The sequence below is a fragment of the Ochlerotatus camptorhynchus genome, unplaced genomic scaffold (assembly GCF_037179485.1).
Source record: "Ochlerotatus camptorhynchus isolate MF236.1 unplaced genomic scaffold, CSIRO-AGI_Acam_v1.1 ptg000608l, whole genome shotgun sequence".
Classification (NCBI taxonomy): Eukaryota; Metazoa; Arthropoda; class Insecta; order Diptera; family Culicidae; genus Ochlerotatus; species Ochlerotatus camptorhynchus.
The window spans coordinates 36,441-56,021 of record NW_027041088.1 but is presented as its reverse complement, the minus strand read 5'-3'; the positions used below and the strand labels follow the sequence as shown (position 1 = coordinate 56,021).

At 44.8% G+C, this 19,581-nt stretch overlaps 2 protein-coding genes across 2 annotated transcripts in view; one reads left to right on the top strand and one right to left on the bottom strand.

The window, feature by feature from the left end:
* Nucleotides 1-4,979, top strand: part of pb (proboscipedia) — a 45,484-nt gene extending 40,505 nt beyond the window's left edge. Inside the window, exons 3-6 of the mRNA XM_065237354.1 lie at nt 3,416-3,509; nt 3,572-3,676; nt 3,734-3,867; nt 3,926-4,979. Of these exons, the coding sequence (XP_065093426.1) occupies nt 3,416-3,509; nt 3,572-3,676; nt 3,734-3,867; nt 3,926-4,966 (1,374 nt within the window). The 3' untranslated portion in view covers nt 4,967-4,979. The remainder of the gene's footprint in view (nt 1-3,415; nt 3,510-3,571; nt 3,677-3,733; nt 3,868-3,925) is intronic.
* A 10,315-nt stretch (nt 4,980-15,294) lies between these two features.
* LOC135714088 (uncharacterized) lies at nt 15,295-19,367 on the bottom strand. Its single transcript, XM_065237355.1, has 2 exons — nt 17,220-19,367; nt 15,295-15,942 (listed from the first exon to the last, which is right to left on the bottom strand). The coding sequence occupies exons 1-2, from the start codon at nt 19,365-19,367 to the stop codon at nt 15,295-15,297; spliced, it is 2,796 nt and encodes a 931-aa protein (XP_065093427.1).
* Nucleotides 19,368-19,581: the final 214 nt, after the last annotated feature.

Sequence of the window (19,581 nt, the reverse complement as noted above, 5' to 3'; positions counted from 1 at the left end):
CCATCTTTAGTAGCTTAATACTTGGGATACATTACAAAGCAGATTCTTTGTTTTTTTTTCAAATGTATGCCAAAGTTATACTAAAAACGGTTTTTGAACTCATATTGGATGGCGCTATCAATTTTTTAATGTTTTTACCAATTTAGATAATGATAATCTAGATGACAGCGGATGGCCAATACTTCTAGCCTAATTTTACATTGCTAGGTGTTTGGTATTGCCACTAGTGTAGGGTAGTTACAACCAATATAATTGAGATCATTGAGGTATAGTCTAGAACATCTTTTGCGTAGTTTGAGCTCCAATTTGATGATGATGATGATGGTCCCACCTCTTACCCCTACAAAGGTTTGAGCTGGACGATTTATCTTTAAGATAATTAAATATGACATTTTAACCAGGTTGGCAAACAAAATCGAACTGGTTTCAGTTACAGATATAAATTCCCTCTAGAGTTTACAGTTGCTTCACAGCAATATAAATGTTGAAAAGCTCAGGCGTCCACCTCTTAGTTCGCCTTTTTGTCCACCTAAAATATTCATAAGTATTACAAGCAATCAAGAGTTAATGAACAATCAACAAAGCATCCTATTACACTAGTAACCCCGCAATCTGATGCTATCATAATTTTCAGCAATGTCAGGAATGCTCACGAACCCCAACATTTGCCAGAAAACTTACTACTAACTCAAGGTATCTTCCAAATAAGCTTCAAAATTGCACTTTTTTTATCGAATGTTAAATTCAGTCCTCTATATCCGTAATACGCGCGCGAGGCTCAAACCTTTGTAGACTACTATTTTTTTTACTACTACTATTAAATCAAATATCAAAAATCCATCATCACCATCGTAGCGAACAAAATAGTTTTTGCAGTACTACAATAATTATTAAAAAGTCGTTATAACAGCTATCCATGCAAAATAATCCGTTAAATATAACTTCGTCAAGATACATAATTTGTCAATTCATAAAAAAAAATCACTGGATAACCGTTCAAAAGACAGTTTTAACGTGTGAAATGCAATGTCTCTTAAATTCTGCTAATGTTGTTGAACGTTTAATGTGTCTAGGCATCGAATTGAAAACATTTATTCCTTTAAAAAATAATGAATTCTGTGAAGCACAAGTCAAGAAATGTGGTGTTCTTATTTCATCCGCGTTTCTAGTATTATATCTATGATAGTCACTTCCTCTTTCAATTCGATCACACAAATATCGAGGCAGCAAACCGTTAACTACTTTAAAAATGAACACCATAGTCAAATATACAATTCTTTGCTGCACCGACAACCATTGTAAGGCGTCTAGCATCAAAGTTGAGGAAGTGAATCTATTACATCTCAAAATCAAACGCATTATTTTATTCTGCAAGCGCTGTAATCTCGATATTTGTGTTGCATTGGACAGAAATAAAATGGATGGGCAAAAGTCTAGATGAGGAGAGATGATTGATTTGTATAGCTGTATTTTACTGGCAACAGTTAAATCGTTTTTCAATCGACATAGAATTCCATACTTCTTGGCAATTTTCTTGATGACATTGTCAATGTGAGAGTTGAACTTAAGTGTGTCATCAATAATCACGCCAAGATATTTAATCTCCTGAACGCGATCAATAGCCTCATCATCAATTACAACAGAGACGTTCTCATTTAATCGATTCCGCGAAATTACCATAAATTTAGTTTTACTTGTATTCAATTTTAACTGCTTACACTTCAACCATCTACTTAGATACTGCAAATCTTCATTCAAGTGTGAGACGGCAACTTCTAAATCCTTAGCTGCAATAAATAACACAGTATCATCTGCAAAAAGGTTAATGTCGCAAAACCGTAAAACACTTCGCAAGTCATTAATATACATAATAAATAAAAGGGGCCCTAATACACTTCCCTGGGGCACTCCAAGGGTATTCCCCACGGGACTGGAAACAGAATCATTAAAAACAGTCCGTTGAGTTCTGTCAGACAAATAGCTTTCAAACCATTTATATGCAGTACTCGTAATTCCAAAGCGCTTGATTGTACTTAACAGTAAGGGCCTAGAAATTGTTTCAAAAGCGCGTTTCAGATCCAAAAAAACAGCAACAATCGTATCTTTACGCTCCAAGCTGTCTTTCCACTTTGCTAACATCAAATTCAATGCAGTTTCACAAGAATGACCTTCCCGATATCCCGATTGTTCTGGTATCAACAAAGAGTTGCTATTCATAAGAGATGAACTAGCCTATGGCTAAAAATCTCTATAATAAAAAAAAAAAAAAAAAGTTGCTATTCAAATACTTCAACAGCTGGCCTTTAACAACAAGTTCTAAGATTTTCTCTAATGTATGCAACATGTTGATGGGACGAAACTCTTCGGCTTTAATCGTTCCAGCAACTTTTTGAATAGGAATCATGTGGCACATGTCCATTCTGCAATGATTCATTAATAAAGTCCAGAAAGATGTGGCCAATGACATGAAAGCAATCTTGAATAACTCTAGCATTAACATTATCTACTCCAGCCGATTTTCCTAATGAAAAACAAATAACTCTAAGTTCATCTAATGTAATTGGGTGAAAAACTTCAAATCTGCAACTACTATTAACTGGCTGTTTTATTTCGTCAGGTTCATCGACCAATTCAATAGATTGATTAATCAATGAAACACTGTCTACGAAATAATCATTAAACTTAGCTGCAATTACTTGTTCTCACTGTTCTAATGTGCCATTAAAAGTTATGGACCGCGGTTTACAATTACTAGGTTTTAATAAAGATTTCAAAATTTTCCATAACTCTTTGCTGTTGTTTTGATGCTGATCAATCTTCCTTTGAACATATTCACAACGAGTTTTCTTTATCGATTGTGAATACTTATTACGCGCGATTGTGTACCTAGTCCAATGATTGTCATTATTAGATCTACAAAACTTTTTGTACCATTTGTCCCTTTTCCGTTTAAGACGCAAAAGATCCAAATTGTACCAGCTGTTCGAGTTTTTCAAAGAAACAAACTTTTGCTCAACTAGTTGATAGGTACACGTTTTCAAAGCGTTATTAAGAACAGCTGTAGATTCATCTAAGTTACCGGCCGCGAATGGAAAATCCAGGCTTCTCTCAACAAGATTTGAAACAGCTTGCTTCGAATATTTCCTCCAGCACTTCAATTTTACAAAATTATCGTTATCGTTAACATGCTCTAAGACATTAATCACTAAAGTCTCATGATCGGTTATTTTCAAATCAGTATCCGTTACTGAACAAATGGAATCAAAATTGGAATAAACGTGGTCAATTAAAGTTCTACTGTGCCTGGAAATACGCGTATATTGGAAATACGCGTATATGCATCACCTTGTTTGATTTATCAAGCGATCTTCTTTATTTTGTATGGTATTGACAACTTTGTAATATCTAATTTCAGGTGAAAGTATGGTTTCAAAATAGACGAATGAAACATAAGCGCCAAACTTTAACAAAGACAGATGATGAAGATTCCAGTAAGGATGACTTGAAAGGTAATTTTCAATTATTATGTACAGTTAACCGGCACCTATAAAGCATCAAGATATTGTTTTAGATTCCAATTCAAAGAAGTCATGCCAAGGTTGTGAGCTGCCATCTGACGACATACCTGATTCAACTTCGAACTCTAGAGGACTGAACAATAGCACTCCAAATAACTGTAAATACAATAAAACAAACAATCATTTCAATTCAATACAATCAATTACATTTTCAGCAACACCTAATTCCACAGTTGATGCTGGAACATCATCTGGAAATACATTTAATGCAGACTCCAGTGTTGCTTCAACTGGTAGTGTTGATGATGACGAAGAAGAACATATCAAAGATAAGAAGAAATCGGAAAGCGTAAATATCTCTTAAGATACATATTATAAGACAATATAGCCACTTATCTATTTTGCAGCCTTCAACAATCAGGAAAGATGGTGCTAATACAATCAAAATAATAAATCATTCAAAAAATCTTGAGTCTTTAAAAAAAGATGGAAGCATCAATGCACCTCATGTTCCAGGTATAACAAAGCCTACAACATCTTCAGAAATGAGTACAAACTCATGTACTCAAACGCACTTTAATCACTTAGGATCATATCCAATCATAAGAAATAGAATTCAATCTCACATGAATGCTGAAAGCCACCCTTCAACAAACATAAGTGGATACTACAGCGGTCTGAATAAACAGGATTATGTGCATAAAACGGATATGGGGTACCAGTACACAAAGATTGGAACGCATGGTCCATATATGACCCAAAACATACCGATTCAGAAACCAGAATTTCCTCCCGCTATCAATATCAAAAATATTAGTGCCCGCATGCCACCTGAAAATGCACGAGTACAACCTCATAATGACGGCTATTCTATCCAAAATTCACACTATTATAGCAATGAAAATACCACCAGCAATGTTTCGTTCAACAGTTCGCAATGTTATCATAATGAATACGATGGGCAGCCTGAGTTTAATAGTGGCTATTATGATCCGAAAGTACAATCGTACTACTACGAAGGAGCAGCATACCACCATCATCACCACCATCACCCCAATACAATTGGATCACCTGCAGTACAGTCTCCTATAGAGTATGCTCCAACAAACAATGTTCTTACAGCTTCTGAGGTATCAGAAAATTATAATTTTCATCAGTCATATTACGATCCTCATGTAATAAATAGTCCATTTCATCATGTATCCAATCCCAGTACTAATACAGCGAACATGATGGAGATAAATCATCAACAATCAACCCACGATGTTGTGTATACTACACATGGCAGTAATATGCCCATAAGCTATGGACCAAATAATGGAAACTTAGTTAGCAGTAACGTAAATTCGAACATCGTCAACTTGGAAAATTCTAATTCGTCTTCTGATTTCAATTTTTTGAGCAATTTAGCAAACGATTTCGCTCCTGAATATTATCAGCTTAGTTAATAAAAATCTAAAAAATATTATGTTTATACTTTTCGTTGCTTCCTTGTGTTAATGCTTTCTTAATTACTTTTCTACTCTTCGTCAGCTCAAAATCATAGTTTACAAATAAGACTCATTAGAAATGAATCTTTTATAATGGGTGTATTGAAGTATGTAAATAACAAAGTTATTCTGATGAGCATCTATCAAATATAATAAAATGTCGGGTTATCTCCATACACAGCTTTTTGATGAAAAAACAACACTATCACAGCTCATAAAGAAATAAAATCTTCTTAAGTTTCATAATAAAAAGCTCATAAAGATGACATTTATTATTTACGTCGCGTTCAGAGGGTAGATAATCGAAAAATGTATTATTAATTAATTTCAAGTTCTCCATCGGGAGCTGCTGCCCAATAAAAAAAAAACTTAGGAATAAATCAAAATGTTATAATTTTATTACAATAAAGAACCTTTCACGTAAGTGGAATGCAATCTGAACACTTTACGCGGTAAATTTTTATGAAGCAATATTCATTCAATTTTCTCTTTAGGGACTGTCCACAAACTACGTAGTAAGTTGGTGGGGGGGGCGGTTATATTGGAAATTATCCACGGCCCATACAAAATTAAACTTTTTTGAATGAACAATTGTCTACGCAGGGGGAGAGGGGGGGGTCAATAATTCAAAATTACTGTCTACGTAGTTAATGAACAGCCCCTTATATAGAAATATTGTGGGGTTACTGATGCAATGTTTTTGAAGAATTGAGCCCATTCGAACAGGTTTGTGGCAGTAAGCAGGTATTTGTTCATAGCAGCTGATACAAATCGATATTTTATATTGTTTTTCAGTATGTTTGAAAAAATCAAACTTTTGTATATTATTTCGTCGTGACCGGATTCTTGAAAATTTTGAGACCAAGCTGCAAAAAAAAAATCAGACTCGACCTTCTCCGATTTGCTTGAATCTTTCCATTATTGTTTGTTATGGTTAATTATTCACATTTCTATATGAACATCTCGAAAGGTCATATCTGCATTGATTTTGGAGGCGAACCAGCCCAAGGCTGAAAGCCTCCCTAATAAAGCTAAATAATAATAATAATAATCTGCATTGATCGATTCTCTTTATCGACTTTCTTTTTTGATAGCCACGGTCTTACAATCAGATTTCGCGATATATTCGCCACATAGTTTGATGAATGAGGTTTTCTTCTAGCATTGCAATTTTTTATTTTTTTTTATATGTATATTTTAAGGGTTCTGTTTTCGTAAAAATCTACATTTATCGGTTTTATGCTTACACAGTAAATCGCCTTAACTTTTTTTTACTAGCGACATCTCTTGCGAAAATCAACCGTGCTATTAATCTATTGTACCCTATTGAGAATGTATGGTTTCATTTTTAACAGAAAGTACATTGAAATTTGCGTAGCTTCACATTGCTTGAAATTGGCCAGCACTGCTTCCTTTCAGATAACTGCTGTTCATTTGTGGCTACTGTAAAGTGTGTAGACGCACTTTTTTAAAAGGCGTTCTCGCGCAGACTGAGTCAATCCCACACAACGATATTTTCATACGTTGTTTTGTTATGATTTTTTTAAACAATAATGGAAATTTCCTGATTCCGGAGGCGAACCAGCCCAAGGCTGAAAACCTCCTTAATAATGAAAACCTAACCATTTCCTGATTCAAATTCATTTTCTAGAACTTATTTTCACCTAGCTGCTTTTGACCGCGTTGATCATGTTATTTCTTACCAAACTTGAACGGCTCAGTATTTCTAAAGATTTTATTCGTTGGTTTATGTCGTGTTTTACCAATCGAGAGCTATGTGTGGAAATGGGTTCAGATTAATCGGACTATGTATTTTACAAATAACTCAGGTATTCCTTAAGGAAGAAACTTGGGACCATTGCTATTCACACTATTTGTTAACGAGGTCGGACTGGAATTTCTAACTGGTTGTCGATCTTTCTATGCGGCCAATGTCAAGATTTATGTGGTTGTACGATGTTAAGCTGACTGGTTGCGACTGCAATACCTGATCGACAGTTTCGAAGTGTGGTGCTTGGAATTTTCTCATGTTAAGTCTTTATAAATGCATTATTATCACTCTTCATCGAAACCAAAAGCCAATTGTATTCGATTATACGATCGATAATCACCCTCTGCAGCATGTGGACATAATCCGTGACCTAGGATTCTGCTTGGCGAGTTTCAATGCGGTCTACCTTAATTTTGATATCAACTGCAAAGCGGAAACCTTTCATCACCGGAACCAACGTAGGCTTCTGGATAGGTGATGGTACGGCTCAGCACATGCTACTGCGGTAATGTTTGAAAAACGGTGAATAGCTGACTAGTTCATGTACATCTAAAGGTTTTTGCTAACTGATTCCTTTTTTGTTCCCTCTCACCTCTACAATGAGGACTTCGAGTTGATTCATCAACCTAAAAATCCATGGCATAGGATGATAACAGTTTTGTGATTCAGACCTTACTTACCTTACCAATCTGGCTAAGGCCTTGCTGTCCTCTGCTGTCCGAAGAAGTCGTCTCCACTCTACTCGATCCATGGCCACACTTCGCCAGCCTCGTAGTCTGCGAAGAGTCCGGAAGTCGCCTTCTACTTGGTCGATCCACCTTGCCCGCTGCGCACCTCTTCTTCTTGTTCCTGTTGGGTCGCTTTCGAGAACCATTTTCACTGGGTCGTCGTGCGGCATTCTTAGGACGTGCTCAGTGAGCCCAAGTACAAGAACTCAGCGATCACCTAGATTTTATCATCGCCAACCTGAACTCGGGGTGGGAGGCTAATACTGTCTTCCCTAGAACCTCTTCCTTTCATGTATTTTGTCTTTGATGATTTGATGGCAAGTCCATCGTTACCGCCAAATTCAAAGGGGCTCGAGAGTGTCCCTGATACTCGAACAACGCACATCACTCGATCCATCGTCGCCTTGGCCAATCGCGTCAGTTTATCCGGAAATCCGTACTCGTGCATAATATGCCATAGCTGATCTCGATCGATTGTGTCGTATGTGGATTTGAAATCGATGAACAAATGATATGTGGGCACGCTGTATTCGCGGTATTTCTGCAGAATCTCGAAAATTTGGTCCGTGGTAGCGCGGACACCCATGAATCCCGCCTGATATTGCCCCACGAACTCTCTTGCTAATGGTAACAGGCAGCGGTTTAGAATTTGCGAGAGTACCTTGTAGGCGGTTCTTAGCAGTGTGATCGCGCGGTAGTTGTAATAATCCAAATTGTCGCCCTTTTTGTAGATTGGGAATACGACACCTTCCATCCACTCATCTGGTAATATCTCCTCCTCCCAAATCTTGGCAATTACCCAGTGCAGCGCTCTAGTCAGTGCTTCACCACCGTAATAGCTCACTTGGTAGTTGATTTTGTTGTGGTTGTTGTTTTTCAGTCGACCGATCTCCTCCTCAACTTCTTGAAGATCAGAGGCTTGTCGTCTTCTGCGCGTGCTCCAAGGTCTGTTTCCGTGCCACCTTCGTTTTCTGCTGCATCACCGTTGAGGTGCTCGTCATATTACTGCTTCCACCTTTCAATCACCTCACACTCGTTCGTGAAAAGGTTACCGTCCAAGTCCTTGCACATATCGGCTTGCGTGAACTCTTTGAAATTTGAAGCGCTTCTCGTAGAACTTTCGTGTGTCACAAGAAACTTGCACTGCGGTACTTGCGAACGTTGATAATGTCGGAGAAGAATTTCCTGTCGATTAGAACGTGATCGAATTGGTTTTCTGTGTGTTGGTCAGGTGATCTCCAGGTGGCTTTGTGGATATCCTTGCGGGTGGAAAAGATACTTCCGACTACCATGGGGGCGACCCCGGCGTAGTGGTTAACATCCATACCTCTCACGCCAAAGTCACGAGTTCAAATCTCACCCCCGGACAAGTCACGAATGACCCAAGAGTGTTAAAGTGACTATAATAATAAAAAAAAAAAAAAAAAAACTTCCGACTACCATACCCCGGGAGGCTGCAAAGTTCACGCATCGTTAGCCATTGTCGTTCGATACGGAATGCAGGCTGTTTGGCCCGATTACCGATCTATACATTGCCTCCCGTCCTACCTGAGCATTCATGTCACCGATGACGATTTTAACGTCCCGTTGCAAACAGCCGTCCCGAGCAAAGTCCAGAAATCAAGTTTTGATATCAACATCAAACTGAAATCATAATTTGATTTCAGTTTACGCAATTGACAAATTTGATAGGGTTTTTGATTTAATTTCCGTCCTACTAAGCACAACCCGTAAAGCGCGGTTGTGTGTGCGGTTGTGCCTTAGCATAACATCAAATTGAATACTTGTTTTGTTATCAACAGGAAAAATGGATATCAAATTTGGTTTTCAGTTTGCTCTCACTGATAGCAGAAATAGTTTTCAATGTGATGTCACAGGATGATTTGTTTGCTCTCAATTTTGATATTTTAACCGTTAAAACGACCAAAACGACAGCAACCTGAGTAATCATTATCAGTGAAATCACAACATCAAATTTAGATTTCAATTTGATTTCAGACTTTGCTCTGGGTCATACACCTGCTCCAGCTGCGCATAGAATGCTTATTTCTCGTCATCGGGTATCCCTTGGTGTGGGCAGTGCACGTTGATGATGCCGTAGTTGAAGAAACGGCCATTAATCCTCAACTTGCACATCGGCTGCCAACCACACACGTTGACACATCTTACCCAGCATTACAAAGCCGGTTCCCAGCTCGTTGGTGGAGCCACAGCTCTGGTAGAAAGTAGCCGCTCGATGCCCGCTTTTCCATACCTTTTGTCCCGTCCAGCAAAGTTCCTGCAGTTCTACGACTTCGAAGTAGTGTGGTTGAAGTTCGTCATAGATTAACATATCGCAGTCCGGGAAGCCGAGCGATTTGCAGTTCCATGTTCCGAGCTTCCAGTCGTAGTCCTCATTTCGTCGCGTAGGTCTGTGCCAATTGTTCCGATCCGTATTTCTTTTTCGGTATTTGCAACTTTATGTTTTTAAGAGATGAACTAGCCTTATGCTAAAAATCTCTATAATAAAGATCAAAAAAAAAAAACTTTGTTTTTCCAGGGCGGCTTGTTGGGCCGGGGGAGGCCTTATCCGAGTCCGTTCTCGCGTTGTCCGAAGTGGAATGGGATGGAACTCCCTTATCCGTCCCTCTTCCAGTTGCATTGGAGGGTAGAGGGTGATCCACCGGTTCCGGTGATGCCATGGCTTCCGCACCGATGGTGCCTCGCCTGCTCCGCTGCATTACTGGGTGTTGATTGTTACCGTGTTGTAGAGTGTGGTCTATGGAGGTTGCCAACGAGTACCGGGGGTTGGCCCCCAGATTCGGTTGGTTTTGGGCTTCCGAACTGGGAGGGCCCCGGCTACCCGAGGCCTTATCCATATCTTCGCTACGTGGTGTGGTGGTAGTGGTTGTGTCATGATCGGTGTTGATGTTATCCTGTCGGGTTTGGAGATTTGAGTCCTCGTCCTGGTTGACAGTTTTGTTCCCACTTGTAGTGGTTTGGGGTGTCATCGCAGTGGCAGATGTTTGAGTTGGTTAACTGGTCGTGGACGAGGATTGTCTTGGTCGTGGGGAGTCATTGCGTAAGTGGGGGAGCGTCTGCCATTTCATCCGATGAGACGTCGAGTTCGTGGGCTAGTGAATTGGTTCCGCTAGTGTCAGTGTCCATGTCGATGTTGTCTTCGGAGTCGGGGATCGACACCTAGGGGATTGCTAGGGGATTCTTATCGATGGTGCTTGTTTGTCGTGCCTTTGGTGGATTTGGTGTGTAGGCCGTGTTTTTTCAACTCTCGGAGAGCGAGGTTCTTTGTTCTTTGAGGGATTTGTGATTGGCGGTTTGTTCCAGCCTCTGGAGTGAACCTTCCTCGTCTGTACCTGACGTTATCTCATTCAGCCCGATGACGCGTTTGCATATACTTACCTTATCAATCAGGCTAAGGCCTTGTTGTCCTCAGCTGTCCGAAGAAGTCGTCTCCATTCTACTCGATCCATGGCCACAGTTCGCCAGCCTCGTAGTCTGCGAAGGGTCCGCAGGTCACCTTCTACTTGGTCGATCCACCTTGCCCGCTGTGCGCCTCTTCTTCTTGTTCCTGTTGGGTCGCTTTCTAGAACCATTTTCACTGGGTCATCGTGCGGCATTCTTACGACGTGCCCAGCCCACCGTAGTCGCCCAATTTTTGCAATGTGGACGATGGATGGTTCTCCCAGCAGCTGGTGCAATTCGTGGTTCATTCGCCTCCTCCACGTTCCGTCATCCATCTGCACTCCACCGTAGATGGTACGCAACACCTTCCGTTCGAAAACACCAAGGGCGCGTTGGTCCTCCACGAGCATAGTCCAGGTCTCGTGGCCGTAAAGGACCACCGCTCTAATCAGCGTCTTGTAGACAGTCAACTTCGTGCGGCGGCGAATGTTATTCGACCGGAGCGTCCTCCGGAGTCCAAAGTAGGCACGATTCCCTGCCATAATGCGTCTTTGAATTTCGCTGCTGGTATCATTTTCGGCGGTCACCAGTGAGCCCAAATACACGAACTCATCGACCACCTCGATTTCGTCACCGTCAATCTGAACTCGGGGTGGGAGGCTAACATTGTCTTCCCTAGAACCTCTTGCTTTCATGTATTTTGTCTTTGATGCGTTGATGGCAAGTCCAATCCGTCTAGCTTCAGCCTTCAGTTTGATGTACGTTTCCGCCATCATCTCAAAGTTCCGTGCCATAATGTCAATGTCATCGGCGAAACCAAGGAGCTGGATGGACTTCCTGAATATCGTGCCACTCGTGTCTATCCCAGCTCTTCTGATCACACCTTCTAACGCGATGTTGAACAGCAGACACGAAAGTCCACCACCCTGCCGTAACCCCCTTCGAGATTCAAAGGGACTCGAGAGTGTCCCCGATACTCGAACAACGCACATCACTCGATCCATCGTCGCCTTGACCAATCGCATCAGTTTATCCGGAAGTCCGTACTCGTGCATAATCTGCCATAGCTGATCTCGATCGATTGTGTCGTATGCGGATATGAAATCGATGAACAAATGATGTGTGGGCACGTTGTATTCGCGGCATTTCTGCAGAACCTGCCGAATCGCGAAAATTTGGTCCGTGGTAGCGCGGGCACCCATGAATCCCGCCTGGTATTGCCCCACGAACTCTCTTGCATATGGTGGCAGACGGCGGCATAGAATTTGGGAGAGTACCTTGTAGGCGGCGCTCAGCAGTGTGATCGCGCGGTAGTTGCAGCAATCCAACTTGTCGCCCTTTTTGTAGATTGGGCATACGACACCTTCCATCCACTCATCCGGTAATATCTCCTCCTCCCAAATCTTGGCAATTACCCAGTGCAGCGCTCTAGCCAGTGCTTCACCACCGTATTTCAATAGCTCACTTAGTAGTTGATCTACACCAGTTGCTTTGTTGTTCTTCAGCCGACCGATCTCCTCCTCAACTTCTTGAAGATCAGGGGCCGGTAGCCTGTCGTCTTCTGCGCGTGCTCCAAGGTCTGTTGCCGTGCCACCTTCGTTTTCTGCTGCTTCACCGTTGAGGTGCTCGTCATAGTACTGCTTCCACCTCTCAATCACCTCACACTCGTTCGTGAGAAGGTTACCGTCCAAGTCCTTGCACATATCGGCTTGCGGCACGTAGCCTTTGCGCGAACTATTTAGCTTCTCGTAGAACTTCCGTGTGTCGTTTACGCGGTACAGATTTTCCATCGCCTCGCGATCTCTGTCTTCCTGCTGACGCTTCTTCCTTCGGAAAACCGAGTTTTGTCTGTTCCGCGCTTGTCTGTATCGCTCCACATTCAATCTCGTGCGGTGTTGCAGCATTCTCGCCCGTGCTGCATTCTTCTCCTCTACTAACAGTTTGCATTCGCCGTCAAACCAGTCATTTCTTCGGTCCGGGATTGCAGTACCTAGTGCCGCTGCAGCAGTACTACCTATGGCTGAACGGATGTCCCTCCAGCCATCTTCAAGAGAAGCTGCGCCAAGCTGCTCTTCCGTGGGTAGTGCAACTTCCAGCTGCTGCGCGTAGTCCTGGGCAATTCCGGCGTCCCGTAGTTGCTCAATGTTGGGTCGCGGCGTTCGACTTCGACGTGTGTTATGCACCGTCGAGGGTTTTGAGCGCATGCATACTGCAACAGAGCCCTCCACACTGCAGCCAACCTTGACCTCCCCCCGGTGGCCAGGGTCCACTGGCATGGAGAGAAAAGTTGGCGATCTAACGTTATCAAAATAGATAAGTGGATTAAGAGAGGATTCCAAGCCGGAGATAACTCTGTAGCGTTGAGGCGTTCAGTTGCATAACTTCTTGGGTCGGTCTATCCGGCGAACATTCATCGCTTTACGGACGGATCGCGATCACGGGCTGCAGTGGGACTCGGAGTGGCAGGACCAAACTCCGCAACAAGTCAAAGTCTACCGGAGGAGTGTTCCGTTTATTCCGCAGAAGCCGCTGCTATTCTTGATGCAGCCATCACTCCTGCTGATCAACCGATCCTTGTTCTAACGGATTCACACAGCGTCATCCGGACGCTGGAAGCCGAAGCCCCGAGCCAGCCCTTTTTTTTTATACAGGGGGAATCTGCTCCCAGACTCCTGAGAAGATAATTCAGGGTGTGGGGATGGGAGAAATAGCTCTCCCGACCCACTAAACCTTACCCTGTGCTCTAGGCCCTTGCCCTCCCCGGAACCGCCCGAAAGCATTACGTCATGGGAGGGGGCCGGTTGCGCTATGGCGCATCACTTGGTGTTGTGTCCGACGTGACACTCGCTACTGCACAGTGAGCAGCTGTGCAGGGCCTTCCTCTTGTTGTTCGCTGTTCGTTGTTCGCCCGAGTTCTAGAGCAGACGTGATAGCCAGCCAACTGTCCAACAGGGCAGCTTAGGACAGATGTGACCGCTTACCAGCTGCGTGTGCTAAGCACTCTAAGAACCCGGCGTCACTCCTGTCTTTGCACAACGAGGGTTTGTGCAGGGCTTCTCAACCTCCTCTTGTTGTTCGCTGTTCGTTGTTCGCCTGGGTTCTAGAGCAGACGTGATAGCCAGCCAACTGTCCATCAGGGTAGCTTAGGACAGATGTGACCGCTTACCAGCTGCGTGTGCTAAGCACTCTAAGAACCCGGCGTCACTCCTGCCTTTGCACAACGAGGGTTTGTGCAGGGCTTCTCAACCTCCTGGGACGAGCTGGATGGGGTTCCAGCGTCCCTACTCTGCGGTAGTTCGTTTAGCCGCAATATCTCTCCCTTGGGTTCGATAATTAGCGTTTCCAGGGCACACCACGAGGAGGCGAACTACTTCATGCCCCAACCCCTGGATACAAGCCATTACACGATATGCCCCAACCGTTTTTACGTGGATTCCCGGGCACTGCGGTGTTCCTGGAAATGAGGCTGCAGACAGGCTGGCGGGATCCGGTCCATCTGGTCCCCGCTTCACCAGGAACGTACCACTCCTAGACGTCAAGCGTTGGATCGCGAATATTATCATGGAAGCCTGGCAGGAGGAATGGTTTCAGTCGCGGACCACTTTTCTGAGAAAGATCAAAGAAACCGTACGACCCTGGCTAGACAGCCTCAAGTACAAGGACCAACGGATCATTTCAAGACTCCGGACCGGCCATGCGAGGATTTCCCACAATTTTGGTGGGACACCCTTCCACAAGGTTTGTCCAATCTGACTCCCAGAGAACATCAGTGAGCTACTTGGCAACGACCCCTCAACGCTGTCTGCGCTGATTGCTTTCTTGAAGGACGCCCACCTGTACAACCAAATCTAGCACTTTCGTCGTTGGCTGCGCTGTCCGTGTTCTTCCACCTTCCTATTTTCCTGCCGTCGGGGTATCTCTGCCGGACTGGGGCACTGTCTCTTACGGTGGAGCTCTACCTTGTTCGCGCATCCATTCCTCACCACAGTCCCGATGTAACTCCCATTTTACATTAAGTTTTTTTTTTTAATGTTGTCTCAGAGCCAGTTTTACGTTACGTTAATGTTAGACTGAAACGTTTCCTTAGAGGCAGGCCCTAAGCCTGACCTTCTACTATCAAATGTGATGAACTAGCCTACGGCTAAAAATCACAAAAAAATTAAGAAAAAAAAACCAATGTGGTGAAGTATCACATCCCTGTCGGAACGCGTGCTACCGATGGTCGAGCAGGCTGTTGGCCTCCAAAAAGGATTTCAGCCTATGGTTGACCATCCGCTCAAACACCTTGCTCATGCAGGGCAATTGGTCGGAATTTGGAAACATTCTTCGTGACTTCCCTCCAAGAAGCTGGGTAGAAGTCAGTGGTCCATAGCTTGTTTAAAAGGTCAAGCATACGGACTTGGCCTTCGATCGGTAGATGGGTTAGTAGAGGGCACCTTGCTCCTGCTTAGGGCATATTGCAGCTCTTCCCACGAGAAGTTCCCATTGACCGTTAGGTTGTTGTTACCGGCCGGAACGGAGAAGCTAATGATAGAAGCCGACGTGGCGTTATTGTGGTGCCGGAATTTTTCGTTGCAACCGGAGATAGCAGAAAGCTGTGCGAAATACTTCCCCAATTCGTCAGCGACGGCTATTGACTCGGAAAAGGTGCTGTTTCCGGATTGAACTTGCAGCGGGGCCGAACGTCTTTTCCCGCTCAGGGAATTTACCCGATTCCACAGGTCCGCCGAGGATTGAGAAGCGTCGATGCCACCGAGGAAGCTTGTCCAGCTGTCCTGCTTCGCGTTCCGGATGGTTTTCCGGCATAGGAGGTATAGTTCGCAGTATCGTGCGAGGATGCTGTCTCTGCTGGGATGATCTAGGCTCGTTCTTCTTAACTTGCGGAGGGCTTTCCGTCGGGCTTTAACTGCTGCCTTAGTGTCTTTCGACCGCCATCGAAGTGCTCTCCGTCCCGGGATGCTGCTGGTCTTCGGGATTGCTGCAACGGCTGCTTCGTGGATTACCTTAGAGAGGTCAGGTATGTTGCCAGGATCCTGCTTTTCAATACCGGTTATAATTTCGTTTCGGTAAACCTCCCATTCAGCACTCTCGTACCTCCAGCGTGGCCTACGGGTGGTTTCTGGAGCGACTGCGGCGTACAGCTAAATCTGAATAGGGTAGTGGTGGCTTCTTCTACTATGATCCTCGGTTCCGGTAGCTTATCGATTGCACTTTTAACGTAGGGCTACGTCTGTGATTTTTATAAAAATTATGAAAGATTTTGAACGCTAATAACTCAGCTGCCCCTTGACCAATTTCAATAATTTTATCACCAACCGATCAGATATATTTCTGATTTCGCATCTGTTAAATTTAAGACTTAAATTTTTCCAAAATGACACTCTTGAAAATTGCAACTGTCAACTGTTGCTTTGAGCACCGATTGCCTGTGAAAAGCGATTTGCCTAACACAGATTTCAAAGTTGAATTCGAACCGGTCTCTCCGAATGGTGTTTATTCAATCACGGCGTGGTGTGTGGTGGTGTTCTCCAATACATAACGGAAGGCTGTCTGGAAGCAGCGAGCCCACATGAGCATCCAAAAAAAGAAGGAAGAAACCGCACCGCCATTGATCGGAATCAGTTGCTGTGGTGTTTTTTTTTTTATCTTTATGTTTGAGATTTTTAGCCTTAGGCTAGTTTATTTCTTTGGTCAGAAGGTGAGGCCTCAGAACGAGAACCTCCTACAGAGTGGTTTGACAAAGTGATCTTAACATTACACTTACAACGTTTCCTTACTGACTATACCTGGGATGGACACCATCGTGAGGGCCGAACGACTCATCCCATGTGGTGCCCCTCCGGCTACTTAAGCTGTGGGGTAACAGCTTTCCTTTTTTTTTTTTTTAATCTTTATTTTAGAGATTTTTAGCCTGAGGCTAGTTCATCTCTTTAGTCATGGGTGAGGCCTCAGAAGGAGAACCTCCTACGGAGTTGTTTGACAGAGTTTTAGCATAACAATTTGATCGTTTTCCTTAATGACTATCTAGGGTGACCACCATCATGAGGGTCAAAGACTCATCCCATGTGGTGTCCCTCCTGCTACTGAAAACTGTAAAATACAGCTTTCCTGGCTCTTCGCGAGAAAACAAGTTAAAACACATGGAACGATGACCTGAACGAGACGACACCGTGACGAGGTCCAAAGGCTCATCCCGTCCGGTGCCGTCCCGACAGCTAGCAGAAAACAAAAGAACAAAAAGCTGATACTAGCAACTGACTACAAAAACGGACTAAATTTGATGATACAAATTCGCCTCCCTCAGGAATACCAGGAGGGCGTCGGCAGCAGGCGAGTCCTCTCCGAGCAGGTTCCGGATGCTGGAGGTAATCCCGTAAGTCTCCCGGAGGTCCTGGAATTCCGGGCAGACACACAGTAGGTGTTCGACGGTTGCCGGAACGTGGCAGATAGTGCAGCTCCTGCGGAAGGGTCCTCCGCCGAAGTTGAGATATAGACGGCAGTGTCCAGTCCTCAGCCTCGAGAGTATCCTCTGGTCCGGTAGGTTTCGGAGGTCCGTCCATGCCTCCGTGGTTCCCTTGATTTTCCGGATGAAAGGCCCTCGAGTGCTGGCCCATTGGTCGGTCCATGCCTTCCGAACGGTGGCCTTAATCCACCGTCTGACGTCCTGGAGGGGAACTTTGTCGGTGAATCTGGGACCCGACGGTCCAGTTCCAGCGAGTTGGTCGGCTGCCTCGTTTCCGGGAATTCCGCAGTGGCCGGGTATCCACGCAAAAACGGTATTACTGGGTGCGTACTTGACAGTAGCCTGAATCCACGGGTGGGTGGGAGTTGCCGAGCAGAGCTCCTGGATAGCGCTGTACGAATCTGTTAAAATAAGAATTGGTTGATTAGCTGGTGAAGTGGCCGCGTGGAAGATCGCGGCCGCTTCTGCCGAGTAAACGGAGCACTGCGGTGGTAGGCTGTTGCTGACGAGTATGCCACTTCCGGATACTCCGATGCCAACGCCCGTGTTGGATCGGGAACCATCGGTGTACCGGTGGGTGAAATCGGTAAACTTGGACCTGAGAAGCTCAGCTACTGTGCAACGTAGGGCTACAGAGTTGTCTCCTGCTTTGAATCGATTCTTGATCGCGTTTTCGATTATGAGTTTGGAAGAGAGCCAACTCTTCTCTCCGTGCCAGTGGATCCTAGCCACCGGGGGGAGGTCGATGCTGGCGATCGATTGCATGATTCTATCCCCCTCGTCGAGGAGGAAGACTCTGCCATTCCCTGCTGTTTTGGCGGCGAAGGATGCAGCTTTGTACAGTGTGGCGTTTATGATGCGGTACCGAAAGGGTAGAACCCCTGCTTCAACACACGCAGAATCTGCGGGGGTGGAAGGTAGGAGACCGGAAATGATCCGGATACAACTGTTGAAAGTCGGGCCAAGAATTTCCTCCTGCTTCTCCGATGCGATGCACGTAAGTTCGGTTCCGTACAGCAGCCGGCTGTCGATGATGGCTTGCGAGACACGGAAGCGAACTGCCCGGTTGTTGGATCGGTGTGGCCTGGAAATGGTCCTGACCAGATTGACCCTGCTTCTACAATCCTTCTTTACCTGGTTGAAGTGGGGCACGAAAGACAACGTGCGGTCCACCAGAACACCCAGAATCCGAACGGAGTTCCTAACGGGGATAGCTTGATCGGCGATCTTGATGGCGGCCCCGCTTACCCTGTGTCGGGACGGGCAGACGTGGCATCTAACACTTTTCCTGGCCGAGAGCTGGAAACCAGCTGTTTCGGCCCATTTCACGACGGCTGTGACGGCAGCTTGCGCTATGTTCCTGGTGCGGATTGTGGTGGGCCCGGTTACCACGATGAGTACGTCATCGGCATACACAAAGATGTGCACGTTCTTGGGTAGCCGGTTAAAGACACCGTTCATCGCAATTAAGAAAAGCGTGACAGAGATCACGGATCCCTGGGGGACCCCCGTTTCTTCCCGAAAGCTGCTGGATTTGGCGTTACCGATGGCGACGCGAAAGGAGCGGTCGGTGAGGAAATTCCGAACGAAGTGGACCATGTGTCCCTTAAGTCCCCAACGGACGAGTTGGGCAAGTACGGCCGGAGTCCAGGTTCGGTTGAAAGCCTTGGAGATGTCAAGCGAAACGATTTCGGTGTGGTGTCCCTGGTCGAAGGCATCTTTCAGCACGTCTCCCAGTGTGGCAAAATAGGTAGAGGTGCCGCATCCTTGACGGAAGGCGTGTTGCCGGTGATCGAGCAAGCTATTCGTCTCCAGAAAGGTCTTCAATCTCCGGTTCACCATCCGCTCGAACACCTTGCTCATGCAGGAGGTGAGGGCAATGGGCCGGAACTTCGTCGCATCTTTCGTTGTTTCGTTAGTCTTCGGGATCGGAATGACCAGACACGATGCTGGATAGGAGTCGGTGGTCGAAAGTTCGTTGAAGAGCTCAAGCATACGGACTTGGCCTTCGATCGGTAGGTGTGTTAACAGCTTTCCTGGCTCTTCGTTAAAACAGAACAAGTTAAAAACAAGCAACAATAATCTGAACGAGACGCCACCGTGACGAGGTCCAAAGGCTCATCCCGTGCGGTGCCATACCGACAGCCGAAAGAAAAAAATAACATTCAAACGAAGCTAAAAAACATAATCAGACTAGATATCGTGGTAC

Excerpts from the sequence above, each read along its gene's own strand:
- LOC135714088 (XM_065237355.1), bottom strand. The coding sequence starts at position 19,367 with ATGCTTGAGCTCTTCAACGAACTTTCGACCACCGACTCCTATCCAGCA. Across the intron at positions 15,943-17,219 it reads CTGCTGCCGACGCCCTCCTG|GATCCTGGCAACATACCTGA; the intron begins GTATTCCTGAGG and ends ATTGAAAAGCAG.